We start from the raw sequence: 27,330 nt of genomic DNA, 5'->3' as shown, positions 1-27,330 counted from the left end.
TGTACTAGACCCCAGGCAATCCCCAAGCCTTCCCTCCAGCACCATACTTCATGGCTTAATGGTCAGACGCATGGCAAGGGAGGAGGAGGGTTCTGGTGTTTCACAGCAGGTACCAGAGCTCTGTGGTGTGGCAGACCAATGCTCAGGAGTGCTGGCGGGTCAGCTGGAGGTAGCAATTAAAGCAGTGGTAGGAGCGAAGTGTTTGAAATGGGCTTGGAAGTTATTTTGATTTTGGCGGCAACGCAGGGAATCTCGAGGAGGAGCTGGGGTTGGTTCCAGGTGGAAACACAGCCCAGCAGGAGAGTGCCAGAGTGATGAAAGGGCTCACGCTGGGTTAGTTGTGCCTGATCTGTAACATCCAGCACTGAGGAACCCCACTGCGTGCAAGTATTTCCTACACACAAACCTCCAAACCAGCACATGCATTGGTCCAGTCCCAAAGATAAGCTGCGAGCACAAGTGCCGTGCGTGTGTAGCTTTTCCAGCCAGCTCCCTCAAGTCGGGCTTACAAAGCTGCCTCTGTTAGGTGGTCACAGTTCTCTCCTGAAGGCCCTCATTTCTGCCTGGAAGTGGTTAGCGCTCACTAAGAGACCTGCTCAGGCTGCTTATTTTTAGCTGTGTGTTCATTGAGGCCACGCGGACGGGTTTGTAGTAACTGTGCCGGGCTCCCGCTGCAGGTCCTCGCGGAGGCGGAGACACAGAAAGGGTTTTAACCGGGCAGGTTCGTAAGTGGCGTCCTGGGCCTGACACCTCTGTCACAAGGTGCAGCAGAGCGGGGCCCGGCACGGGGAGCGGCTGCGGGGCTGAGCCGGGCAGGGAGCGCGGCGGGAAGCGGCTTTCCCGAGGGAGCTCCTCACCCCGCAGCTGGTGAGCGGGCACCGAGCGGAGGAGCGAGCGCGCGGACACAATCCAGCTTGAGCCGCGCTGCGCAGCGCCGGGTGGCGCGCGTGCGTGAGCATGACGTCAGGGAGGCCCGCGTGACGCCATCGACGGGCGCCGGCAGCAGAGCGGCGTGAGGCGGGAGCGCGCGGCATGGCGGCGGCGGCGGCGGCGGTGGCGCGGCGGGGGCGGTGCCTGGCGGCGCTGCTGAGGGCCGGGGCCGGGCCGCGGGCGGCCGTAGGTGAGCAGGGTCCGCCCCGCCGCGCGTCACCCGCCGCCACCGAGTCCCGGCGGGCGGGCAGGGGGTGTGCCGTGGGGGCGGGCGGCGTGAGAGACCCTTCGCCTCCCCGGGGCTGCCCTCGCTGCCGTATGCGCCGGTCGCGTCTTTCGGGGGCGGACCCGGGCCCGCGTGTGCACAAGCAGCGCTGCCTCCGTCCGGGCGGACCGCGGGCCAGCGGCTCCACAGGCCTCCCGTGCTCTCCACCACCGGCAACCGTGAAGGCCCAACCCTCGCGGGGGGGGGGGGGGGGAGAGGCTTCGCGCGGGCTCGCGTAGGGCACACGGCGTGCTTGGGGTCACCTGCTGGCTCCCATAGGGTGTGCAGCCTGTCCAGGTTCATGTAGGATGAAGAACGTGTCCGTGTTCCCATGTTGCTTCATACAGTGTGTGAAACATGTCCAGGCCGTATGGCACATCCAGGTTCATGTGCTGGCTCATACACGGTGTACAGTGTGTCCGAGTTCATCTCCCAGATACATGATATGCTATGTACAATTGCTGGCCTATGGGGCATATAGTGTGTTCAGGTAATACAACATGACCAGATTCATCTGTTGGCTCATATGTGGGTTCATATCCTGGCCTTTATAGGATGTGTAGCATCCAGGTCGTGTAGCGTTGGACATGCTTCATGGACATGCTTCATCTCTTGGCTCATACAGCATGTATAGTGTGTCCAGGTTCATGTCATGGCTAATGTAGGGTGTATAGCGTGTGCAGCACGGAAGGCAGCAGAGAAGGCAGCAGGGTTGCTGTTCTTTGACTGTTCCAGTTCCAGAGAACCATACACATGAGCCTGAGGGTTTGTTTTCCCCAGAGGTGTGCTCAGGATTCCACCCAAGGCAGCTGGCAGGATTGAGGGCTGAGAAGGTGGGAACTCTGAGGTCCTGATGATGGGGTGCCCTGTCCCATCTACGGTACAGTGTGCCGGTCTGGAAGTGCACTTGTGAGCTGTCATCAGGGGTGTGCTGACAGTTCCTGCATGTCTTCTGCTCAGTATCTGCCAGGCTTATCTGTCGCCTGGCTCCTGATGGATGGGTTTGTAAGTTGTCAGTGTGGCCTGTGGTTTCCCTGTGGGTTATGAAGAGAAAAATGTGACAGAGGAAACTGTGTGACAAAGATGGTCGCTATCAGGGTCAGACTGTTAGATTTATTGTGCCACTGAGTGCTGCTTCAGTGTTTTCACAATTCAGTTCTTCCACCACAGAAATCCCCAGTGGTTTGTTAGTGCCTGTGTCTGAGAGGGAAGCCACATTCCTCTGTTGGGATAGACAGACTCCAGCACAGCCAGAGGTTGATTCCTTAACCTGCCATTCAGGTCCTTCACAGAAAAAATAGTCAGCAGAAGCTGAGTGGGGTGAAAATAAAGAGGGAGGCACAGAAGGTGGTGTCCTTCCACCTGGTTGCAGGCAGAGATCCCTGGCTGCAGGGGCAGCTGGTCCTTCCCTCCAGCCACACAAAGTTGGCATAATTTTCTCTTGCCTCTCACTTGCTGAAGGCTGAAACTGGTGTAGTTTTTGAGAGGTGTTTTGGGTTGAGTGCATCAGGCAGGAGCTCTCTTCTCCCTAGCTTCACGAAGAATCTGATGCCCAGCTCAGAAGCCTCTTCTTCTGATGAGATCTGGCCTGGAAGCATCTTATACCTCGTGCTCTTCTTTGCAGGAGCATCCTCAGGCTTGCAAATGCACAGCAACCATGTTATGGTAATTTCTGCTGACCCAAATTCTCCTCTTTGTCTTGAGCTGGTTATTCTTTGTGCTCAATTCCCCACCCTAAATTTCTAACTGGCATTGGACTTGGCTCACAGCAGTCCTTTTCCCAGAAGCGCTGTGTTTCCTGAGGGGATCGGGAATCACTGAGGCATCTGGCACTGAAAGGAGCCCCCGAGCCCGAGGGTCCTTCCCTTTTCTATTGTGTGGTCCCCACATGCAAAGGGGAACTGCCCTGTGGTCATACACACAGGATCACTTGGGAGCCACCGAGAACTGGAAGTTGGAGAGTAATGTGGGTATTTGCCATCTTCTATGGTGCAGGTGGGGCAGTGATGCAAAAAGGAAGGTATGTGGTAAAGCTTAGCAGTTGATTAACTCGATACAGAAAGACCCGATTTGCCCCAGCACATCACAGCACTCATCCAGAGCCAGAGCCATTCCTTCTTTGTCTCTTGGTTTTAGGCATTTGTTTCTTGTTCTGGGTGTCACTTTTCCTGTTAACTCAGCAGATGCAACTTCCGTGTGCTGATAATTGTGGGTTTATATCCAAAACTGCCTGGAGCCTTTCCCTGCTGGCCAGGCAAGGGCTCTGGAGGAGTCAAACAGTCTGAAGATGCTGCAGCTTGTGTTTAATGAGCCTTGTCTCTGCCTGGCACAGGATGGGCTGTTAGTTAAGGATGACAAGACCAAACATCACACAAATCCACAAGTAACTTCTGAACTGATGGGTGGTGCTTTATTACTGTGCTTTAGAGGTCGGGGGACAAAAAAAAACATGAATATATCAAAAATTATAAATAGCTGTGGTTTCTAGAGTTAGGCAGTGGTTATGGGCTACAGGGGTGACCTGTGTGTTGGCTCCAGATCTTCTCTGCCTGGAGATCTGATGGTAGTTAAGGTTAGCACAGAGCTGCTCCTGGCCTGTTTCTCTTGGATCTTGGAGTCAGGGAGGGAGCAAAATTCCCTCTTCTGTTTCTGCTGGATGGAAAATGTGTGTGTGCGTACATACATGTGCAGATTTTTCAGAGTAACCTACACTGAGCATAAAATGAGCATAAATATGTAAACCCTGTGTAAATACGTACATAAATGCGTGATCCCTGGGCTGACTCAGGCTGACTCAGCCCTCTCCGGTGCTGGACGGGCTGGATGGCCACACGGTGAGCTCTCTGCTGCTCTCCATTCCAGTCTCCCAGGCTGTTTTCCTTGTTGCTTTCTCAGATGAGCCCAACAAAGGCAGTCGAATGAAAGATAAAAAACTTGTCCTGTGATAATGCGGCAGAACTGTTTGTGACGCAGGGAGCGAACAGTTATGTGTGTAGGAGGTGTTCAGATGCATTAGGAACTATTTGTGGGCTCTTTTCTTTAAGGGCAGAATGACTGGGGTGTAATTCAAGCTTCTGGCTGGAAAAGTGGATCTTGAATCAAAGCTTTCTGTGAGGAGGAGGAAGAATGAGGACTGACAACCTCCTCGATCAGCTCTTCAGGATGAGGTGTAGGAGCCAAAAGTACTGTTAAAGCTCAGGGGTTTGTGTTCATCTGAGCTGGAGGAAGAGCCCAGACTGATGATCTGGAGCAGCAAGACCTGTTCTCGATGACTGTATTGGCTGTAGAACCTGCTGAGGTGGGCAGGAGGTTTGCATAGCACTTGTGAAGGGAGCCTGAGACCTCCCAGGATGAGCCAGAGGATGAAGAGTGGTGTTGGTGAAAGGGCTGGGATGCAGAGTTGACTGCAGGGCTGCGACAAGGTGGAGGAAGGCTCAGGAGGGCACTGAGCTCTCCTGGTATGTCAGCTGGACTGGAGGGCTGGGGACAGACACAGAAGCTGTTTCCAGGGAGGTCACAGTGCATGGGGGGACTCTGGCCATACTAATGGTTCTCAGTTCAGTCTTTGAGTGAGTTTGTACCCATTCATCTAAAGGAAGGACATCTTGGAAACGCACCTCTTGCAGGCCTGCTGTGTAGGGTTTGCCTCCTTTCCTTGCTTTACGGAACAGCATGTAAGCACAGAGTGAGGTGTAAGAAAAGTGTGGACTTCTCACTCCTTCCAGACACTTGCTGCTTATCCAGGTTCTCCCTGCTCGGACAAGACCATCCTGGTTGCTTTATGTTCATTGTAGGGCTGGGGAAGGCAAATCGCTTCCCACCTCAGTGCAGCTGCATATTCAGATCCTCCAGGCTCTTTCTCTGGCACAGGCCATTCTCACTACAATGCAGAAATCACACCAAGAACCTGGCTTTGGACAGAGCTCTGTAGTGCTGCAAACAGTCTTCCGGTGGATAGGTTTGGCTTTGTTTAATCTCCCAACAGAGGAGGCATCTCCTGGAGGTGCAGGCTGCCTTGCACTGAGGTTTTATGTTTCCACTGGCAGTAATGTGAGAGTTGAAGTGTTCCCTGTTGTCTTCAGCTTGGCCAGGTAACAGCAATAAAAGCTGCAGACTGCCTCTTCCTCACTGGTTAATTTGTTGTGAGAGCTGCTAATGGTCATCTTCTGGCTAGAATTTTAATTCAGAAGAGACAATCTAAAGCAGCACTTTGCCTTTCTTACGCAGCAAGTGCAATGCCAGAGGGAAATGGTGCCTGTTCCACTGGGAGGGAGCTTCAGTCTTGATCAGGCACTGCAACTCCCCATGGGATTGCTTAAGTGGGACCTTTTAAGAGTGTTCCTGTTTGCTGCTGGTACTTGTGGTGTGTACTGACACATCTTCAATTGTGTCTTCTAGCAAAGGGAGCAGCAGGTCTCCAAAAACAAATAATCCATCATGGGAGCCTCTGGTACAACATTCCTGCTGCCAGCATTACTGCTGTCCGGACGTACAGCACGCAGACAGCAGAGGAGAAGGAAGAAGAGCCCCTGCACAACATCATAAACAACACAGAGAACGTGAAAGGTGGGCAGAAACATAGCTGTCTTGCGGGAACACTCCTGGGATGCAGGCAGACCAGGGACAAGGTCTGGGTGCCTCTGTGTCCTGACTGCGAGGGTTAGCTCTCTGCAGTAGTGTTTCTGCCTCAGCAGGAGGTGCAGGTATTGATCACTGCATCCTGGCTGCAGTCTGAATCTGTATTGCACCATCACCTGCCCAAAACTGGAATGTGAATCGGGACGGCCTTCACTGAGAATTGAGGCCATCAAGACTGCTGGAAGAAGTTGCATCTCTGGGCTTAGCCAGGCAATTGATGGCCACACATATGCATAGAGGCTCCACAGGCACTAGAATTTGCCTAAAAAGAGACTTTTTGCCCCAGAAGCAGGCTGTGCTTGCCCAAGTCATTGCTGTAGATCATAGAGGTCTAATGAGAATCTTAGTGTCAACCTTTTAGTTAGAATTAATTGCTTTGCACCTCCAGGGAGAGGTGCATTAAAGCGAAGCCATTTGAGTTACTCAAGCACAGAAATAGCATCTTAACTCTGTGCTCCCGTGTTTTTTCTGACAGGTACTTTTGAGACTGCCAGGCTGGGTGGAACACAGTGGGGTTGATGCACTGCTCCTGCTGCTGTTCACACCCCAGCTTCGCCCCTGTCACTGGGGAATGTAGATTCTTGCCAGCAAGGCATGGCAGTGGTGATGTGGGACTCATGGCTTTCCCCGTGTTGCTTCAGGGTTCTCTAATGCCTCTGGCAGGAGAAAATGCCATTTTTAAAAGACCAGAGGTGGTCTTTCAGCTGAGATGTTTTGTAGTGTTCTTCCCAAAGAAAATTCTCTTTCTGGGCACAGCTACCCACCTGCAGACATGACTGTACATATGCACGCCCTTGTCTGATCCAGAGAGATATTTGAGAATCTGCCTTTTTCTGCTTAAGGCTCTGAGTATTGTTTGGGCATGAGAAATGCCACCTGGGTGTAGAAGCTCTTGGAGCAGAGCACATACAGAGGGTTCCATTGAAAACTGAGTCAAGGAAGAGTATGGAAGGCAGGCTAAAAACCATGGGAGGCATTTGAGAGGGTGACTGGAAGAGCCACACATTAGGAATAAGTGGAATCAGCTTTCACTTCTCATTCACTGATCGCTCTGCAGCCCAGACAGGGTGGCCAATGCGCCAGTACCACAGGCTTTGGCTGCCTTGAGGTTTGTGTGCCAGGAGCTGAGGTTCAGAGGCAAATTGTCAGCTTGGTAAAGCATGCTGCCTCATAGGCAGCATGTTACCATCTTTGTTGTCATCTTCTTGGAGGCTGCAGCTACCTATGTCCCATCCTTTTTCAGGCTTTCATTCCTGGGAAGCTGAAGTAAGTGGTAAAACTGCAGTTTTGCCTTCCTGCCCAAGAGGACCCTGGCAAAATGCCTTGAAGGTCTCTTTGTGATTTTTTTCTAGGTGCAGCCTCTAAACATGAATTTCAGGCTGAAACGAAGAAACTGCTGGACATTGTTGCCCGTTCCTTGTACTCAGAAAAGGAGGTGAGGCACCCGCTAATTGCTGGTAGATTTTCTGTTGGGAAAGCCCTATCTCTGTCAAGGGGTACCTCCAAAACAGTGGAGCTGGGACAATACCTGTTCAGTTTCCCAGCGACTCCTGGCTGTTGAATGACATTTTCTTAAGACACCTTGAAAATGTATTTTCAAAGCAATTTGTAGGTGTGGCTGGTGAGCCTCAGAGCCTCTGCACTTTGATATTGAGTTCAGACAAACTGTTCTCCTGGCAGATAATGGGAAATGCAGTTCTTTTGCTAGCGAGCTGGGAATTAGTTTGTGAGTAGACAATGATTTCCCAGGTCTCTGGAGTCCCATGCAGTGGACAAGGCCAGGCTGCAGGGTCAGGATGTGTCTCATCCCCAGGTATTTATCCGGGAGCTAATTTCCAATGGCAGCGATGCACTGGAGAAACTACGTCATCAGCTGATGGCAGAAGGGAAGGCCTTGCCAGAGATGGAGATCCATCTGCAGACAGACAATGGAAAAGGAACCATCACTATCCAGGTACCTCCCTTTGGTAGCGGGAGAGTGTTACTCTCTGGGGCTCTCATCGCTAGCTTCTGTCCTGTGACAGATCAGTGGAAGCTGACTGGCAGCACAGTCCTGTGGGTTCCCAAGCCTGCCTGAAGTGTTGTCTGACAGAAGTGTTCTGTCCTCAGCTGGACCCTGGTTCATGAGGCTGTAACCTCAGAATCTGATGAGAAACCACTGATGTATCTGCTCCCCATTTGTCCCCATAGGAAAATTTGCCGCTCCTTCCTTCCCTATGAGGAACTACCAGTCCCTTTTTTCCCACTACCTTACCTGTGCACTTCCCAAGTTGTGTGTGCATTTCTCAGTGGTGGAAAAGTTGGGAGTCTGGTTTCATCCTGACCTTTGGGGAGGATTTCCTTCACCTCCTTAAGTCTGAGGTGTTAACCTCCCATTGCTGATGTTTTGTCTCCTGCTCCAGAACAGGTCAAGCCCAGCAGATGCTAAGGTTCTGCTCTAATGTACAGGTGGGGCTATATACATTGTGGCAGTACCATGGCACTTATCTGTCCTCCTTTCTGCAGCCCTGGTTTTGATTATTCCCTCTGGTGACAAAATGCTTAGCAGAATGGGGACAAGCAATGTCAGCATGCTCACCTGTGGGCCTCCATGTGGCGATTGAAAGTGGAGCTGGTCCTTCTCTCTGTACTTTGATTGCTCTTCTTCATGGCTGTTGTCCAGGGTGGAAGGCTGAAGTTCAGTTTTGGTGTTTTCTTGGCAAAGTTCTTAACTCAAAGAAGGCAAACTGGTAACTTTCCTTATGGACCAGTATCACCCATGAGAGAGGTGCTGTGGAAAATGGAAAACGAAGCAGAGAGCAGTGTGTGAGTGAAGGCTGACCACAGCAGGTGCAGGGGAGCCATGGCACAGGCAAAGCACACAGTGGTATTTTTCACATGGGACAAAAGCACTGGCTGTTAGAGGCTGCATAGTTATTTTATACTGATGTTTCTCTGCAGAACAAGTTGCTGCGGTTGCCATGGGGAAGTTGGTGATCATCAGTGGGCAACACAGCCATCAACCCAGAGATTCTCAAACCTTAATGCAGAGCCTTTGCTATTCCTATCACACCTGACTATTGCATTTTCCTAACTGCTGTGTAACACCAATTCTTGAACCAAGCTCTTGCTTAGCCCCAGGCAGGGTGGCAGTCCTGCCTTGCACTTGTCCTTCCCTTTTGAGACCATATTGGCCTCTGACTCCATCCAGACATTCTTACAAGTTGTGCCCTGTGACTGTGGAAGCTGCCCCCTTCTTTGGCAATTTGGTTAGGGAGACCTGTTTGCTCACCTTGCAGATAGGGTGCATTTTGACATTAGAGCGAATGAGACATGTTAGGGATTGCTCTTTTTATAACCCCCTACCTGGCTGCCTGTGCATATTTAATGCGATTAAGTAAGTCTTAACTAGGAAGCCTTTAACTGCAGCAGTTCTGCCATGAGAAGGGAGAGAGAACGGTGCTACTTCAATCTCTTTTAATAGGTTTCATTCTCAGTGCCTAAAGCTCCTTTCCTCCAGTGAAGGGTTTATTTATAACCTCTTTGAGAAATATACTGCATATGATGATTACTTTGAACAAACCTCATTCAGAACATTTCCCTACCTTACAGGAATGCTATTTTGCTTTCTGTACCCAGTAGGACCCACCAAAACAGGTGCAGCAGGTCCCTCACATGTGATCTGTAGGAATGGTCACCCCAATTTGTTTTCTTTCTAAAAAGGCCCTGTGGTCTCACTCTCACTGCTAGGTCCTTCTCCTCAGACCTTCATGCTACTCTTCACCTCTGGATCTTCTACATCTCTTCTCTCTCCTTCCAAGCCCTGTAGCGTTTGTTTTTGTCTCACCAGTTGAGAAAAGGCAGATCTGTTACATGTGACGATCTCCATTACAGGCATGTTCATTGCAGGGATTATTTAGCTCTAGTAAAGGACTATGTTCATCTCTTGTAAGTGACTGCACTTCTGTTTACTTCTCTGCCAAGACTGAATTTCAGTCTCAAGCATAGCAACTCAGAAACTTAAAACAATGTCCTCATTCAGTGATGTTCTTCTTAAGCATTGCCAAGTGTTCTATCTGCTAAGGGGGAATGTTCACTGTCTAGTTCACTGGATTACACCACATCAGTTCCTTCACCAAAGTCCCATTGTTTTAGCAAATTCCACTGTGTCCTCCACCCCTTTGAAAACTGCCTCGTTCTGTTTCTAGGACAGCTCCATCTGGTAGCAGCCACAGCCTGCAAGGTCAGATCTCTTTGGAATATCCATTTGAAAATGTTAGGGGTGTGTTTTCAGTGAGGACAGATCTGCAGAGCTTTGCAGTTCTGCAGGCTGAGGCTTTCCAGACATGTTTTTTTGACCCTTTGAGGTGGGAACAGAGAACCCTTTAGAAACCCAAAACCTGTGACCACAGATCTCTCCTTCAACACCTGCACAAGGCTCCACTGGCTGGCTGGTGACAGGCATTTGGCTGTGATGGTGTCAGTGTTACTCTGCACAGCTCTGCCATACTGCTGTGTGGTTTTGAGCTCAGGCACTGGAGCCCTGCTTGTTGTTAATGCTCCATTTAGGGCTAGGGCAGTGGTAATAGTTTGGAGGAAATTGTTGGAAATGTTCCCAAAGCTCATAGCTGCTGCTGCTGCTGGGTGTGAGTGTGGCTGCTGTTTTGACACAGGTAAGGGGCATCATTGCTGCCAGAGCTTGGGCTGCTCAGTTCTCTTTGCTGGGCTTTCTTCTCACTGTTGCAGTCATCCAAAATCGGTGCCTGTGAAGCCACAAAATAACAAGTTTGCTGTATTTGGGAGGAGTTAAAATGACTGCAAACACCACTCCTCCCTGCAACTGCTCCCTGCATCACTGAGCAGATCTCTCCCGGAGTTATACAGAGTCTGCAACAAAGCTGCAATGGGGCTGTCCTGAGGCTCTGATGAGGAACTGGAATTCAGCGGTTCAATGCAGGTGCATCCACATGTCCACCAAAGCTTGGTGCAGGCAGGGAGCCAGTCCCCCTCCATGCTGGGTCATGTCCAGCTACCAGGCTGCAGTAGGGAGAGGGTTACGTCCTTCTTCTCTTTGAGCAGCACTGCAGTATCCCTCTGCTACTTGGGCCTGAGGAAGCTGTGGAGCAAGAGGTGGACAATAATGCAGGTGGAGATGGAGGAGTAAAGTTGCCTGTACTTCAACAAGCCTTAGGTGGAATTAAGCTTATGGAAATGTGCCACTGATTGCAGAGGAGCCATTAGAGCTTCCAGTTGTTGCATCATCTTTAACAAATAAGCCAGGGAACCAGAAATATAAATGTATCAAATAACCTGCAGCCTAGGAAAGAAAGCGCAGCATCTTTTCTTCCTCTTCATGCCAGAATAGGAGCATGTCACCTTTTAAAATGAGTAATTCAAAATGCATAGAAGGAAGTACTTTTCTGAACAGTGGGTATTTAGACCTGGGTTGGGGGAGGCTGAGTCTGTAGCAGTGCTCAGCATTGTTGAAAATCATGTTAACACAGGTATTGGAAGGAAAGAGACCCTCAGGCTTTCTGCTTTGGACAGCCTCCATGTACTAGGCCAAGAGTACTTTGTGTCTGTATGCTTCAGTCTTATTGTGGCTTTTCTTCCTGCTGGGTGTTGCTGCAGATGCCATATTGGTTCTAAACCAGAACACTGCTTCAGTGCAGCTACTGTCCTGGACTTGGGTAATGAGCAAAGATGTTACATTATTGAGGTTATTGCTTACCAGCTAAACTAAGAAATTTGTTGATTTAAACTAATTTGTTCTGTAATTATGCACAGTTGGTTTCTGCTTTACCAAAAAAGTATGGTAGGAAATCAAGAGCTGTGGACTGACTGATTTGATGAGACAGATAGCTGGGCTGAAGGTGTTCATTTACCACTTCATCAAGGAAGAGGGAGACCCTCAGGGCTGCAGAGCAAACATGGAGGATTTTACTGTGGGAGCCCTGAGGTACTGCATGCAGGACAGTTCTCTCGCCCCGCCATTGTTACACAGAACAGCCTCTGTTTGCAGTGTCCAACACTCACACCACAAAGGTTAGAACAAAATGCAGGGAAAGCACAAAGGTCCTCTACAGTTCAACAGCAGGCTTTGCATCTGTGAGGGCTTTACACACACAAAGGTGCTAAAAGCAATGTTCAGCTGCTGTCTCTTCAGGGTAAATATTACTTAGTTTAGAAGTGTAGTTCAATGAGTTTGGCTGTAGAGCTCTTCAGAAGATGGGGTGAAGGTCTGTGTCCTGTGGTGTTTCCTTGCAGAGGGACAGGGCAGTAGAGGGGATGGTTCAGGGGGAGGCTGTTCACTCTGCACCCTAAGTCCCAGAAGGGAAATTCAACCAGGTGAGTAGGTTGTTGTTCTGCTCAGTAACAGAAGGGCTTCTGTAATTAACCTTCAGCTAATGAAGTGTCAGCGCGCTGAGCTCTGTTTCATGGTACGCAGTGGGTGGTTACTCCAAGGTGTGGAGAAGCATTTTTGCACTTTGAACATACCCATCACACCTTGTAATTTGTGAAGCCCCGTGTACCGTTTGCTTCGTGCTTGTATGAGTGACTCTACTGTGGCTGTTTGCAGCCTCATGAAACTTTCCACACACACTGAAGGCAGGGGGAGAAAGCGTTCGAGGGGGTTGTGTGATGGCACAGTGGTTCCTGGTGAAGACATCCAGAGCACAAGCAGCAGCATGCGTAGCAGGGAGCGGTGTGAGACGGGCAGTGGAAGTCCCGCCAGCTCCTTCTTTGGATTACATGGAGCTGCCAGCGCTCGCGTTGGCCCAGCCCGAGGCGGGCTGTTCGTGGCAGGTTCATTTGCCTCCCATGGGCCTGCTCTGCAGCGGCCGAGCTCTGCCGTCTCGCCGCCGCTTTATTCTCCGTTCCCCAGCGCAGCACCATCTGGTGAAGGGAGCGGAGAAGCGCAGCAGGAAAGCCGCAGGAAGCGCGTCCGCGGCCAGAGCGGTTTGAATCCTGAGGGCTTTTCCCTCGCAATCTGCCCAGGTGTTTTCCTGCAGTAGGAAATGTCTGCCCGGCCAGGATCTCCGCTTGCCACCTCAAAGGACTTTCCGGCTTCCGCGGCAGCGGTTCGGGCTGTTGGGCGAGCAGAGTGTTTGAGCCGTGCTCTCTTTCTTTGTTGCGATTCACCCTCATCTAACTAGTCTGCAGGAACTGCCATTAAACATTTTGCAATAAGTTTAGCAGGGCGCTTATAATTCAATAGCCAAATAAATTCATGGGGTAGGGATATATATTTTTTTAACATACTGGAATTTGGAATGACATGCTGTGCTATAAATAGGACTGGATCAGAGGATTTAAGAGTTCTTTTCAGAGTCTGGCATGAACAAAACCTGAACCAGATGCTGAAAACTTTTCTTTCTGGCTTCTTCTTCTCTGGGGGAAGGGACCATGTCAGATTCCTGAGATTTTGCCATAGCCTGTTTGTTTTTCCTGGCTTTTCATTTCCTGCTGTTGAGATTTTACTGGGCATCATCCCTTTTCTCAGCCAAGTCAACTGACTGGCCTTAGTGTATTTAATCAAGGGAAAGGTGTTGCTGCACTGTGACTTGGGGGGCTGCAGAAAAATGTCTTACCCACATAGCACCTCACAAGTTCAGCAGTTTGATCCTTCAGTGGAGTTAAACACTGTATTACAAAACACATACTGACATTACTTTGGTACTAATAAGCCCAGCAAATGCCCCGCATGGGTGGTTAGAGGCATGATATGCCAGAATGCCCTCTGGCATCTCACCTCTGAGCCATCTATCAGCAGCCAGCTCTGCCCTTGCTCATTTTGCTGACTCCTGCACACTGAATCCCACCCTGCATTAACAACACTGTGAGCATGTTGGCCATTCCAGGTGTGCAGGCTGCTGTCAGCTGCTGTAACTGTGCTCACCCCTACTGGAGTAGAGCTGAACTTCTCGTGTGGATAATAATCACCTTTCACTTGCCTCATGTTCACTATGCTGCTGCCTCACAGAGTGGCTCAGAGAACCTGTAAGACTAGCTTCTCCGATGTTTCTGTCAGGTAGAGAAGCTGCTGGGATTTGGGGAGGGGAGTTTCAGAAGTGGCATCCTGGAGGGCATTAGCCTGCCCTTTGCTGCTCTGCAAGATGTGTATCAAGAAAGTCTGAAAATACATTGGACTACAAAGCGGGAAAGATTTTTGTTGGGATCCTGTGTGGTCATTTCTAGCTGGGGTTTGCTGTTAACCGTGTTGTCTTGGGATCATGCAAATATGTTGTGGGAACAGATGAAACTGCAGCCCACTCTGAGGCTTCCTGCAGCCTTTTCTGGATGTGCTGCTGCAGGGCCTGCTGCCTGAGGGGCACGTGCTAGCAGCAGAGAGATGTTTGTCTGCACACAGCAATGCAATCTGGATTAATAGTGGTGATGACAACAAACTGTGTGCCTTTGAAACCTGGACAGAGCACTGCGAGGTGTGGCTGGTGTTAGTCTGTCCCCATGGGCACTGCAGTACCCAGTGCTCAGGGACCTGGGCATTGACAGCTTCATACTCAAGTCTTGTGGAGCTTAATGTGAGGGGAAGACAGAGTTGATGGAGATCAGTGAATGTGGTGCTTATAGACAAGGGTCTGCATTACTTCAGAGTTAAGGGACTTGCCGCTCTGCCACAGATTCTGGGTACAAGAGGATCGGGTCCCCATCTGCTTCTCGCAGCCTCCCCTTTGGACGTGTTCAGGAATGGAAACTCTCTCTGTACATACATGACAGCTGGCACAGGGAGGCTGTGACTGAGTTGAGATCTGTTCCCAGCACTGTCCTGTGCCTGTCTTAGCATGGGTTTGTCTTCTCTTGAGAAATGGCTTGAGTCTCTGAGCTTTCTGAAAAGCTCCCTTGGAGCTGCATGCCTTTTCAGTCCACTGTCCTGACCATGAACAGGCAGAGTTACAGCTGGAAGCCTCCTCTTGCCTTTTCTGCTCAGCTGGCTGGGAGAGAGTGGGAGTCAGAAGTTGTGTGGTTGCTGTTTGCTAAAGCAGTGCTTTTCTACTGATATTCTTGCTACAATTGCCATTTGTTTTCAGGACACAGGGATTGGGATGACCCAGGAGGAGCTGGTTTCTAACCTCGGTACCATTGCTCGATCAGGCTCAAAGGTAACTTGGGATGAGGCATCCCTTTCCCCCCGCCTTAGAAAAGTCTTTTCCAATTACAGCCACTTTTGTTCTCCCAGTAATTTCTCATTCCATTTTGTCCCTTGGCCCCTGACACAGCTGTGAAGTTGCACCCCTCTTGGAAAGTGAAACCTACCTCTGGAGTCTTCTAGCTCTTAATGGTGTGTGCTGTGGTGCTCAAGCAGCACTAATGGGCCCTGCGTGTAATCTTGCTGCACCTGGCTGCCCTCGCTCCCAAACACCTTCCTCCCTAGGCCATCATTATGGAGGGGCACATGTTCCCTCAGCATTCACCCACTGTCCAGGGGGCAGCAGCTGTGCCCCCATAGATATACCTCATCTTGTTTTTCATCGCTGGAGTCACTGTTTTAAGGTTTCATGCTTCTGATTGACTGAGCCATCGCTTGTGCTCCTTTACTCCTAGTGGCAGTGCCCTAAGCAATGCTCCTGTTTTCCAGAGGTGCAGTCCCCTGTGGGAAAACCCTTTTCCTTGGGCATTGCCCTCAGAGCACTGAATGTGGAACTGTGGGATGAGGCTGGGCTGCTGGCCTGGGTACCTGACACAGGGCTGCATCAGGGCATGAGGAGCCCAGCCAGAGGGTGGATTGCAGCCTCCTGATGGTACCTGACATCACAGGTGATTTATGTCTCCTTTGTTCTTCTAGGCTTTTCTAGATGCTTTGCAGAGCCAAGCTGAAGCCAGCAGTAAAATCATTGGCCAGTTTGGAGTGGGTTTCTACTCAGCCTTCATGGTGGCTGATAAAGTGGAGGTGTTCTCACAGTCTGCAGAGCCAGGGAGCCCAGGCTACCACTGGTCATCAGACGGGTAAGGCTGCAGAATGGGATGGAAGCATGTCAGCACTGAGTCCAGGCCAGGCACAGACTGAAAGCTGTGCAAATCAAGATGGGGCTTGTGTTGTCTTTCATAACCACACTTACTGGTTTAGATCCTGCACAGATTATACATTGCAACAAAGTGCAGCCAGATGTGCTAGGGTGAAAACCACAAGGACAAACTTGCTTTGTTGGAGCAGGCATGTTGTGAACAAAGAGAGTACCTGCCTCGCCTGTTCCTTCCCTGCTGGCAGGCAATCATCTCAGCAGTGCCCCAGACTGGAGAGACATATTTAACCTCTTTGGCCTAGTCATCCCCTGGGTTTTTGCTTGAGGGCACCCATGGTAAGCAGGGTTTGTGCCATGCTGTGGCTCTGTAGGCACGTCTTCTATGTGTCAGATCTGTGTGCTCATCTTTTGCTTTTTGCTTGAAGTTGCAAACATCAGTGATGACAAAGCTGTGGACTGCTGGACCATGTTGAAATTAAAGCTTCTGGGGTTTACAAGCTTTGCATTCCATTAAAATCTCCTAGGAATAAAGAATTTACTGTTATTTAAATTCTTGAAAAAGCATCTTGTAACTGAGACATCAGACTGTCTTGGCTGTAGTCAGGCTGCCATACACTGCAATCTGTACTGCTGTACGCTTTGAAGGCTTGCTTGTCTGTCATTGCTGCTGCTGGCTCTGCCCTGGGTCAGTGTGCTCACCAGTCTTTGATCCCCATATGGCATTCACTTAGCAGTAGGGTATGAGGGGTCATCCAGAAGGGCTGTCTTCAGCAGAGTACAGCTGCTTTTCATTGTAACCAGTCACTGCATTCTCCAGTGGAGTATGAACAACGGCCTGCAAACATGTCAGAGCTGACAGGTGAGAAGGCAGGAGCCTAGGTGTTGCAGTCATTGTAGGAAATGTAGGAGAGGAGCTGAAGGCTAGGCTGAACCAACCTGAACTTTGTTTCATTTTCAGTAGAGGCTGCTGGTGTCTTTACAGAGAAACACCCAGTGTGCTGGGTGTGGAGTCTCTGTAGGAAAGACAGCGACATGTTCGGCGGGGCTTCTCAGGGGCACAGAGAACATTCAGGCATTCCCAACTTTCTGTCTTTTCTGCTTGACACTGAAGTATTGTGTGTGCTCTTAATTTAATAAAACATTTTAATGTCCTATCATGGGTGTATCTGAGGCACAAAATGACACAGGGTCTGTTTCTAATCCTAGTTCAGGAATGTTTGAGATTGCAGAAGCATCTGGTGTCAGAACTGGGACTAAGATTATTATTCATCTCAAAGAAGACTGCAAGGAGTTTGCAAATGAAGACCGAGTCAAGGGTGAGTGGAGGAGGCAAGTGCTGTTACGCTGTTACCTGCTATGGGGCTGTGTGAAGGCTATTGGTGCCCCATGAGTGGGAGGGGCATTTACAGCATTTCTCCTCTCCTGCAACACCTTTCATCTGCTCTTACTGAGGAAATTCTTAACTCTGTGGTTTTCCTATATGCAGCTCTTCTGTGTCTTCTGTCTCCTTTCCAGAGGTGGTGACAAAATACAGCAACTTCATCAGCTTCCCACTGTACCTCAACGGGAGAAGAATTAACACACTGCAGGTGAGCAGGAGGGCTCTTGAGGTCACTTGTAGAGGTGAACCACTGTAATCCCCCACAGGAGACAGAAAACAGCATAGAGCTGCTGCTGTCCCTGGAGATCGGGAGGATTGTCCAGGATATCACAGACCCTGCAGTGATGAGTGAGTTAGAACAAAAGAAGACAATCTTACAATCATAGAATGGTTAAAGATGTTAAAGATCATCCAGTTCCACCCCCCTGCCACAGGCAGGGATACCTTCCACTAGACCAGGTTGCTCCAAGCCCTGTCCAACGTAGTCTTGAACGCTGCCAGGGATGGAGCAGCCACAGCTTCTCCGGACAACCTGTGCCAGGGCCTCACCACCCTCAGTTTAAAGCTGTTCCCCCTTATCCTATCTCTACTTGCTCTTACGAAAAATCCAGCAGAAGTCATGCCTGGAACTGCTTATTTGCATTTGTTGGAGAGAATTCCTGTAGATTAGCAAAGCAGGTTTTATTTATAGTTATCTTCTGGATCTTCCCTTAATCAGAATTATTATTTCGGTGCTTTATAATACTTATTCTAACTGTTCCAGCCAGGTGACATGTTAGTGGTGTGGGGATTGCTCATATCACTGGTGTGCTGACACCTCTTGCTTCAGTTCTTTGTCCTTCAGCATGGGACAGCCAGTGCCAGTGAATGGTTGGCTTTCTAAGTGGCTCAGGTCACAGCCTGATCTTCTTCACAGCTCCTAGCTGAGCACTGCTTGATGCATTTTCTGCCCACTTGCAATTATATTGCAGCCAGCTCTATTTTAGTCAGGAAGTTCTTGGCCCAGTTGCAGGAGTCTGGCGAAATTAATTATCTTTAAAACAAGAAACTATGAATCATTTTCTTCCAGCTTCTCCTTTTCTGGTTGTTTAAATCTTCCTTACCTAAGAGAGCAGGCAGAGAGCATGTGTGTGGATTTTTTGGTTGCTGGAATGTGGCACTGAATGCATAAACTTTCAAGCCTGCACTTAAATTCATTATCATTTATCTAAGGTTCTGTAATTGCTGTTATCAGTCACTGATATTTATTTGGATTCCTGTGTAATAGTGTTTCTGTTCCAGAGACTTTATACCTGTTTCCCTCAAATTACAAAACTAGAAATAGACTTAGAAAGCTGTTTGCACTTTCTACCTTGCAATCAACAGAACAGGCTCCCTAGAGAAGAGTAGTACTAGAGCAAGGGGTGCTTAATAGAGTCGTGTACTTTTATCTTCTTATCAGAAAGTCTCTTTTCCCTTGGGCTACAGCAACAGCTTTATTCTCATTATGCTCCTGTTTCAGGCCTTTGCATTACCCAAGATCTTATTCTTGTGTTTTTCCAGATATCATCATCAGTTCACTGTAAACAGAGCCCTAGTTAGTTACTTGCTGTGGATTTTCCTAGATAAGCTCTTGAATGCCTGCCATGTAGTGGACTATGTGGAGTTAGAGGCTTTTCTGGTGTAACTGTGATAACTGTAGCTACAAGTAAGCCTCTGGGGAAGCAGCACTTTACCTAACAACAGCTGCTGCAAAACACCTTAGTACCCAGTTGAGTCCATAATCCTACCTTTGCTCCTGCAAACCCTCCAGGACACTTGTGTGAGCTGGAAATGTGACGAAGCCACTCATGGAACAAGGCTTTGAGATAGAAGAAGCTTTGAAGCTTTAAGGAGCATGGCAGCATGGTAGGGGTACCAGGGCCCTGAATCCCTTGGATTCTGGTAGGTGGAGGGTGGGCTGGATGTTTGCATTGCCCTCAGTAATCGCTCTGTCATTAGGGCTTGAGTAGCAGTGAGTGACAGTGGCTGTAGTGGGCTTCACCTGGCTGGGGACATAAGATTCTTAGCTGATATCCAATGCCTGTTAAATGTGCAGAACCTCCCATGTCTTTCCTAGATGCTGGTCTTCTGCTGAGGTACTGAAAACTTTCATGTGATGTGAGCATGGGCTGAATGCTTCAGAAAGCCTTGGAGGGTTTAGAGCAGCAGCAAGGGGAAAGCATGGCCACTGGAAAGCACCTGATCTGGAGCTTACGACTTCAGTTCACATGTTAGCATGTAAAATGGTACTACTGGAGCACTCTGGCCCTGCAGCAAGGATGGACGATTGGTTTACAAAGCATCTCCTGAACTGCTCCAAAACAAACCCATGGAAAACAGGCAATCTGGGAGTTGCTTCACAAGCACTTGGCTGACCTGGTGGTGGGATGATAGAACCATAGAATCGACTAGGTTAGAAAGGGCCTTTAAGATCATCAAGTCCAACCATTATCCCAGGAGTCCCAAGTACACCAGTAAACCATGTCAATAGTGCTAGTGACCTCCATCAGGATGGCTGGCTGGTTGAAACAGACCCACTTAAACTTCCACTTTTCTTTTGTTTGCTGGTCAAACCTTGAGATGCTTGACCGGTGCTGCCAGTCAGCTGAGCTGTGGTAGCTGTCCAGGATGCCAAGTGTGAGGCAGTGGGAGTTAGCCAAATCCCTTTTGTTTGGCTTAAACAAAGCTGCCTGATGTATGTTGCAGGGCCACCTCTATGGGAAGTGACTTGAGATCAGATGGGGAGCAGTAATTTGTTAGTCTGTGATAATGTGCCTGAATCACAGTACATCTCACTGCCCTTGGGCTGTGCAGAGGAGTCTTTTTGAAAGATCATACTTTCTTGCTCCAGCATCCTGGAGGGAAAGTATAACTCTGAAAGAGCCTTACACTGTGAGGCCACGGGTCTTGAGAGCTGATGGGAACTCATGTCCCTGCTCCTCCACAGGCACTCTGGATGCTGGACTCCAAGGATATCGGTGAGTGGCAGCATGAGGAGTTCTACCGCTTCATAGCACAGGCTTATGACAAGCCCCGCTACATCCTGCACTACAAGACTGATGCTCCCCTCAACATCCGCAGCATCTTCTACGTGCCTGAGCAAGTATGTGCCCTTCTATCCAGGGAACAGGGGGACATCTGCCCAGTTCCTCTGAAGAGGAGAGAATAGGAGAGCTCCTCATGGACAGGAGGCAGATAAAGCTGCAGAATGACAAGGAGAAATATCCAGTGTGGCATCTATGCAGTGGACTGAGTGCCACAGGATGGTTGTGGGGATACTGAGCCATGACAGGAGCAGGGAGATGGCTCAGGTAGCTCCCTAGGGAAGACAGCCAAGATTTTGGCTCTCATTGGATTCAGCACTGGTAGGGAAGACCACAGTATGACCTGGTCAACTGGTGCAGCCGCAGAGATACTGCAGGGTAGTGTGCAGCTGGGCACCCTGAACAGTGTTGGTATTACCCTTCTGTCTCTTGCTGCTGCAGAAACCATCCATGTTTGACATCAGCAGGGAACTGGGCTCCAGCGTTGCCCTCTACAGCCGCAAAATTCTCATCCAGACCAAAGCTGCAGACATCCTGCCTAAATGGCTGCGTTTTCTTAGAGGTGTGTGCTGGGACCAGGCATAATGGGCTGTGGACCATAGCTTCCACAGGGAGTGAGGCGAGGGGCTGCCTTGCCTTCCTCCACCTGACATTCCTGCTTACCTCACTGTTCATGGGTTGCTCTCTGTTCCAGGTGTTGTGGACAGTGAGGATATACCCCTGAATCTCAGCAGGGAGCTGCTGCAGGAGAGTGCACTGATCAGGTAAGTAAGAGATCTTGTGGATTGCTGAGGCTCTTCCAGCTTCTTGCTGGTTGAGGAGGGGACACTATGGGATAGTTAGAGGCACTTGGAAAGACTAGCATGTAAACTGCAGCATTTTCATTCTTGAGAATTTCTGTAGTCTATGAAGTGAGTTGTTTCTCAGCCATGTTGGTCACATCTCGAGGTTTGGGTGTCCTGTGTCATACAATCTGCTGCCACCTGCTTGGGCCATGTGTCCTTAATGTCCTAGGCTGCCTTTCAGTATCTCTGGTCTATGGCAGTACCAGTGGATTTGCTATTTAAAGTGTCCAGTCTGCATCACCAAGTGGTTTGGAAAACAAAACCAAAGCTGTCAGTACTAGGAAGCTAGGCTGTACTTCAGTGTCACCATTATTTACTTGTAGATCTTCAAACAGCGCCTTGTGCCTCTTGTTCCCAGACTTCTTTCAAAGCTCTGCTGCACTCACACACACATTTGTTTAAAACTGAGTGCCAGCCAGCAGGGTTTTCATTTGGTGCCAAGGCCCAGCAAAGCTGACTGCCCACAGACCAGTGTCCTCTAAAAACCCCTGAGATCTGAAGTAAGTTTTTCTTTACTTTTTGTCCTTCAGGTCCCCTCTCAAACATCTGCCATTGTTGGAACTTGAAGGAAATATACAAGTAGGCTTTTGCTCCTTAACAGTGGTGGTGTTACCTTGTTAAGTTTGATGGCTAACTTTGTATTCTATGGCTAGGGAAATGCCTCTGTTTTCAATATAGTCGGCAAATAAACCCAGTCACTTCACAGTCAATTTTCAGGCCTTCAGAAAGCATTCCTCCAAGCATAATCCTTCTATAGCTGCTTCCTTCCCATGTGTAAGGGTAGCTGTGGGAGTGAGGCAGATGCCCTGTGCATGGTTTGTTATGTACAACAGCATCACTGAGTCACGAGTTAGTGAAGATTTGACCTTCAGCAATACTTTTGTAGCATAGCTCTAGCTATCTCTCCAGCCCAGGAGCTGCTCTTGACTGAGATACAAAGAACAGATGTAGAGCCATGAGGGAGAGGAGACAGTGGACCCACAGTTTGTTCTTTATCGTCAAGTTTGCAAATGCATCTCTCAAACACTGCGCAAGGAGAGAGATGTTCACCCAAAACCTCTTGGTCTGGCAGCTATCTTTAGAAAGAATTATTTCTGCTGCAGGAAGCTCCGAGATGTTTTGCAGAAGAAGTTGATCAAGTTCTTCATAGACCAGAGCAAGAAGGACCCTGAAAAATATGCCAAATTCTTTGAGGACTACGGAGTATTCATGAGAGAGGGGATTGTCACAATAGCAGAGCAGGATGTCAAGGTACCAGGAGTCCTGAAGCACTGCATCTGATGGGAAAGATTACTGGCTCCTACCATGACCTGGGATGAGGGGACTGCTACTTCTCTGTGAATCTTACACACCCGTAGCTTGTGTTCCTGGGTGTAACAAGACTTGCAGATTCTCTATTGCCCAAACTCTCGCTCTTTCTGACAAGGTGCTGGTTCCCACTTAATTTGAGACTCTGTGGAGTCTCTTTACCCACACTGTTTTCAGCTCTCCCTGATGCAATATGAACTACAGCAGGCAATGAAGGAGGGCTTTCCACTACTACTGTCCTCTGCCTGGATTCATATTTCCAGGAGAGCTTGACCTACATCCTGTCTAGGTCGCTTTTCTCCCTCCTTAATATCTGGAGCAGGAAAGGAGGGACTTGGAGTCCCCTGAGCCTTTTTACAGGGCTGCAAACAGGCCTGCATGCTACAAAGGGAATTCTTGGGCCTGGCAGTGGTCAAGTAGAGCTGTAGTTGCCTGCCCCCAGCTCACAGGAGCACATTTCTTCCAGGAGGACATAGCAAAGTTGCTACGTTATGAATCGTCATCCCTGCCTGCAGGCCAGCTCACCAGCCTGACTGACTATGCCTCCCGCATGAAGGCAGGGAGCAGGAACATCTACTACCTGTGTGCACCCAACCGGCACCTGGCTGAGCACTCCCCGTACTTTGAGGCCATGAAGAAAAAGGACATGGAGGTGGGTGAGCAGTGTGCCAGTGAAACACCCTGAGTCACTGCATCTGTGGTCATGGCTCACCTGGGCCTCAGGGCTGAGCAGGGCACTGAGGCCTCTGACAGACCCCACTACTGCAGTGTCTTTTCCTGTGCTCCCTGTCCCCACTCAGACTGGATCCTGCAGCCTGAGGCCAGGAAAGAGCTGTCATGCACTGTGCAGGCTGTTAGTGCATCGGTCTAAACCTTCACTGAACCACAGAGCAGGAGCCCCAGAGTTGCTCTGCAGGGCTGGTAGTGGTATTACAAGTGCCCTCTGCAGGCAAGTGGCCCTTTCAGGATCAGAGGCAGCGCTGGTTCTCACCATGGGGCAGCAAGACTTGTTTGGCTGCAGACCTGCCACCCATGGTAACAAAGCCCTCCAAGGGTTCACTTTCATTCAGAACCCTGAGTGATAGTCACCATGGGGTTGAACCTGCTAGTTTCCTTGTGATGTTCTCACTGTTTGGTGTGGAATTGCCTTAGGAAGGAGGAAATGGTGTTATTGTCCCAAGCAATGTGTTGTCCCTTTTTTGGCACAGGTCCTGTTCTGCTATGAGCAATTTGATGAGCTGACACTCTTGCACCTTCGGGAGTTTGACAAGAAGAAGCTGATTTCGGTGGAGACAGATATTGTGGTTGATCACTATAAGGAAGAGAAGTTTGAAGAGAGCAGCCCAGGTATCATGATGCTCCCCTGCTGCAGACAGTCCTGCAGCCCTGTGCCAGCCAGTGAGGGTACACCTCCTCCAGTCCTCATGCAGCTCTTGAGCATGCAAGCAAGAGCATTCCTTTCATCCTGCCATTCTCATGCTCTGAGGCAACTTGAAGTGCTTTTAAATCCATTTCATCCCATATGAACAAAATTTAAGCAATTTGGTAATTTAAACAGATGGAGTGTTATAGGTGGAGTTTCCATGGTTCAAGTTTAACAACGTGCACACATCTGGTGCCCTGGCAGAGACAGGCAGGCACTGGGAGGGCATGAGCCTGCCCTCTCTGGGTATGGCAAGGTCATATACATAGGTGTGTGCCAGGTGGTGTTGCCTTCCCATTTCCACAAGAGAAAAGTAAATAGAGGTATGAAATGGACTGATCTTGGGGATAAAGCTCACTGTCCATTGGCACGCTATAGGCACATGCTCAGATGTGCCCTCTTTCCCCTGCCAGCTGCAGAACGTCTGACAGAGAAAGAGGCTGAGGATCTCATGGCCTGGATGAGAAATGCCTTAGGCTCTCGAGTCACTGGCGTTAAGGTAGGTATTCTGTGTGGCTACGTGAGTACAGGAGATCCATGGAAGTCTAGGGGCATCTAGGGGGAAAAGACGGTGGTTAATTGGGGATGTGCTGCCATAGATTTTTCCTGAGAGAAATTATTTATGTGCTTCATCTCTGTATATTGTATATAGTGATATATGTAAATGATATAGGTGCTGGCATTTGTCATTTGAATGGGCAGTGTGGCAGTGGAAGGACCACATCTTGCTGTAATGAGCAAAGCCCATTTTACTGCTTAAGGCTCAGGTTACCAGAACAGGTTTGTGACTTTCTTGCCTGAGGACTGGAAAGTCTTATTGGTAAGGAGTGCTTTGGGTCCAGCCATGAGCTACTGCCTGTGCACCAGTGGGGCCATTTGGGCCTCCAGCTTTCCTGCTGGTTTAAGCAGCTCCTGTGGGGTGGGGATGAATCATGTGGAGGCTTGGTGTGGATCTGTGCTGGGGAGCCTGCAAGTCCCTGAACCTCCCCCACATGCACTTTCCGTCTCAGCACTGACGGCTGGTTTTGCCGCAGGTGACTACACGGCTGGACACCCACCCTGCCATGATCACTGTGCTCGAGATGGGGGCTGCCCGCCACTTTCTGCGTATGCAGCAGCTGGCCAAGACCCAAGAGGAACGTGCCCAGCTCCTGCAGCCCACCCTGGAGATCAACACCAGGTAAGCAGAACAGTACTGGTGCTAGGCATGGGACACAGCAGGCTGCCTGGGATGGAGGCAGAGGGGAGGCAATGTAAGGTTCCCAGTTAGCAGAGCTCTCCTTAAGTGCAGCATGTGCTAACAGGGTTTTAATATGTGAGCCTGCATGGCAAAGTTGACATGAGCCACCCACACAGGCTATGTCCAGCCCTCTGGGGTCCATGAGGATTTTAGAACAGGGTAGGAGAGAAACAAGAAGCCTTAAGAGCAGGAGCAAGGAATCGTTGGAGCTATTTTGGCCTTTAGGTAGAACCTTTTTTGTCCCACCTTGTCTTAGCTGCTCATTCTGGAAATAGATTTCTCATTGAGTCCGAAAATACCAAGTTTCAGTGTTGCTCTCTCTCTTCCAGGCATGCTCTGATTAAGAAGCTTAACGAGCTGAAGGACAGTCAGCCTGATCTGGCCCAGCTGTTGCTTGATCAGGTGAGAGCCAGGCATTCTCCAGAAGCAGCACCATTCTCCCCAGAGCCACCTTGCAGATCATGTGTGGTGAAGCCCTTGTAGTGGACCAGAATCACATCTTCCCATGGTACCCCACTCTGGGTATTGTTGGTATTTGTGGTCCATGTGTTTTCCTACCTGATGGCCTAGAAGATGTACTTGGTTTGGGCATGCAAATCCTGGAGAGTGACACTCACTCCCTCCCCAGCTCTCATGCAGCTTGCTCTTGCTCCTTATTTAATACTTTTTTCTCTTTTTCAGATTTATGAGAATGCCATGATAGCAGCAGGGCTGAATGAGGATCCCAGACCAATGGTGAACAAGCTGAATGAACTCCTCACCAGAATCCTGGACAAGAACTGAGCCACAGAAGACTGAAGGATGAACTCTGTGCCGATTTCTCTTCCTTCAAGTGCAGTCAACTCTGTCAACTATTGCAGCATCTGCTTGCAGGCCCTGTGCAGTAATGGGTTCACGGGGCAGAGGGCTGGGGAGAATGGAGGGGACTTCCAGCCCTCCCTGCACAGGGAGGAGCCAGTTGTAATTATTAGAGCATATGTCATCAACCTGTGCAAAGAGTGATGGTCTTGGGAACAATATCCAGAGGCTACTGCTAAAACAATATACCCACATTTCTGACACAAGCGTGAAGAGCCTCAATTCATACTGTAGTTTCTAGAAATGGCCTTTAACCAAAACAGATATTGGCAGCAAGAGTCCCAGTTAAGTCTGTGAATGCAGCCCCCCCAATCCGTTGTCCCTGTGCACCACTGACAGAGTTAATTAATTTGTTAACAAACCTCCACCTCTGACCAGGCAGGAGGACTTTGCAGCCGTGGAGATGGATTGCTGCCATTAGCAGGCACAGAGACTGTTGGTGGAGCATGTCAGTATAAAGATCCCTGAGCTGCTGGATAGTTGAGTTCATCCTGGTCTTGCTGTGGAGAAGGGGAAGTAATTGGGAAACAGCTTTCCAACGTGTGGCTTTCTGGAGAGTCTCCAGGGTTTTTGCCTGTTCTGTGGATAAACTGCATGTCCAGCTGATCTGTATTTATGACAAATAAACTCCTTTTCCAGATGCCTCTACTCCTTTGTTCCCCTTAACTTTGTTGGTCTTTGTGTCTTCCAGCTGGTGATTCATTGGTTCTTCTCTCTTCAGATGCTGCTTGATTCTTGAGGGCATCAGGCACTGGTCAGTGGTGGGAGGGAGGGCTGTGAAAACAGCAGTAGGTAGTAGCAGAGAGTGTGGTGGGAAAACAGGAGAATCTGTAGCTATTGAACCCTGTTAGCCTTGTCTTTAAAGATGGAATTTGGCTCTTTGAGTCCTGTCTAAGGAACAGTGGCTCTTCAACAGAAGAAATTTGTAACAGAAAAATGCCACACTGGGTTTCCCTCCATGTGTCTGGTTTACACCATGCAAACTGGTTTACAAGAATTCCTTCTGCTCAGTGGGGGCTCTGAGGTAGCCCTGATATTTGTTTAGCTTATCTTTAAATTGCCAGATTAAGATTCCTGAACTGGATGTGGTTAACTGTTTGGATGCTCTGCTGGACAGGACAACCTCCAGCCCTTTACGCTAAAGGAAGCCTGGCTGTGCAAGGGCCTGCTGCACAGGGTGCCGTTTTAACCCAAAATTTTATTTTCATTCAGATGCAGAAGAGGAACTAATGTGATGATTTGGAGGGTGTTGAGAAGAAGGAGCCACCTTTTACGTCCTACACCCCTTCTGATGCATTGTGGCAGAAATAGTGTGGCCAGCAGGACCAGGGAAGTGACTGTCACCCTGTACTTGGCACTGGTGAGGCTGCACCTTGAATACTGTGTTCAGTTCTGGGTCCCTCACTACGAGGAAC

General features: G+C 49.4%; 1 protein-coding gene across 1 annotated transcript; it reads left to right on the top strand.

Moving 5' to 3' along the window:
* The first annotated feature begins 1,000 nt into the window (after positions 1-1,000).
* Positions 1,001-26,555, top strand: TRAP1 (TNF receptor associated protein 1). Its single transcript, XM_061473967.1, has 18 exons — positions 1,001-1,120; positions 5,594-5,761; positions 7,186-7,268; positions 7,647-7,787; positions 14,863-14,934; positions 15,618-15,778; positions 17,002-17,111; positions 17,311-17,384; positions 20,145-20,300; positions 20,683-20,803; positions 20,936-21,005; positions 22,190-22,337; positions 22,861-23,046; positions 23,603-23,741; positions 24,231-24,316; positions 24,852-24,997; positions 25,387-25,459; positions 25,739-26,555. The coding sequence occupies exons 1-18, from the start codon at positions 1,033-1,035 to the stop codon at positions 25,838-25,840; spliced, it is 2,124 nt and encodes a 707-aa protein (XP_061329951.1). The 5' UTR covers positions 1,001-1,032; the 3' UTR covers positions 25,841-26,555.
* Positions 26,556-27,330: the final 775 nt, after the last annotated feature.

Source organism: Pezoporus flaviventris, unplaced genomic scaffold, assembly GCF_033815535.1.
Source record: "Pezoporus flaviventris isolate CSIRO_AGI_PZ_B2104156 unplaced genomic scaffold, CSIRO_AGI_Pfla_v1 ptg000078l, whole genome shotgun sequence".
In the NCBI taxonomy this organism is placed as follows: Eukaryota; Metazoa; Chordata; class Aves; order Psittaciformes; family Psittacidae; genus Pezoporus; species Pezoporus flaviventris.
This window is presented reverse-complemented; position numbering and strand designations above follow the sequence as displayed.

Bases quoted from the DNA above. Each gene is read 5' to 3' on its own strand.
- TRAP1 (XM_061473967.1), top strand. From the start codon at position 1,033: ATGGCGGCGGCGGCGGCGGCGGTGGCGCGGCGGGGGCGGTGCCTGGCG. The intron at 7,269-7,646 runs GTGAGGCACCCG...TCTCATCCCCAG, and splicing joins CCTTGTACTCAGAAAAGGAG to GTATTTATCCGGGAGCTAAT. The intron at 23,047-23,602 runs GTGGGTGAGCAG...TTTTTGGCACAG, and splicing joins TGAAGAAAAAGGACATGGAG to GTCCTGTTCTGCTATGAGCA.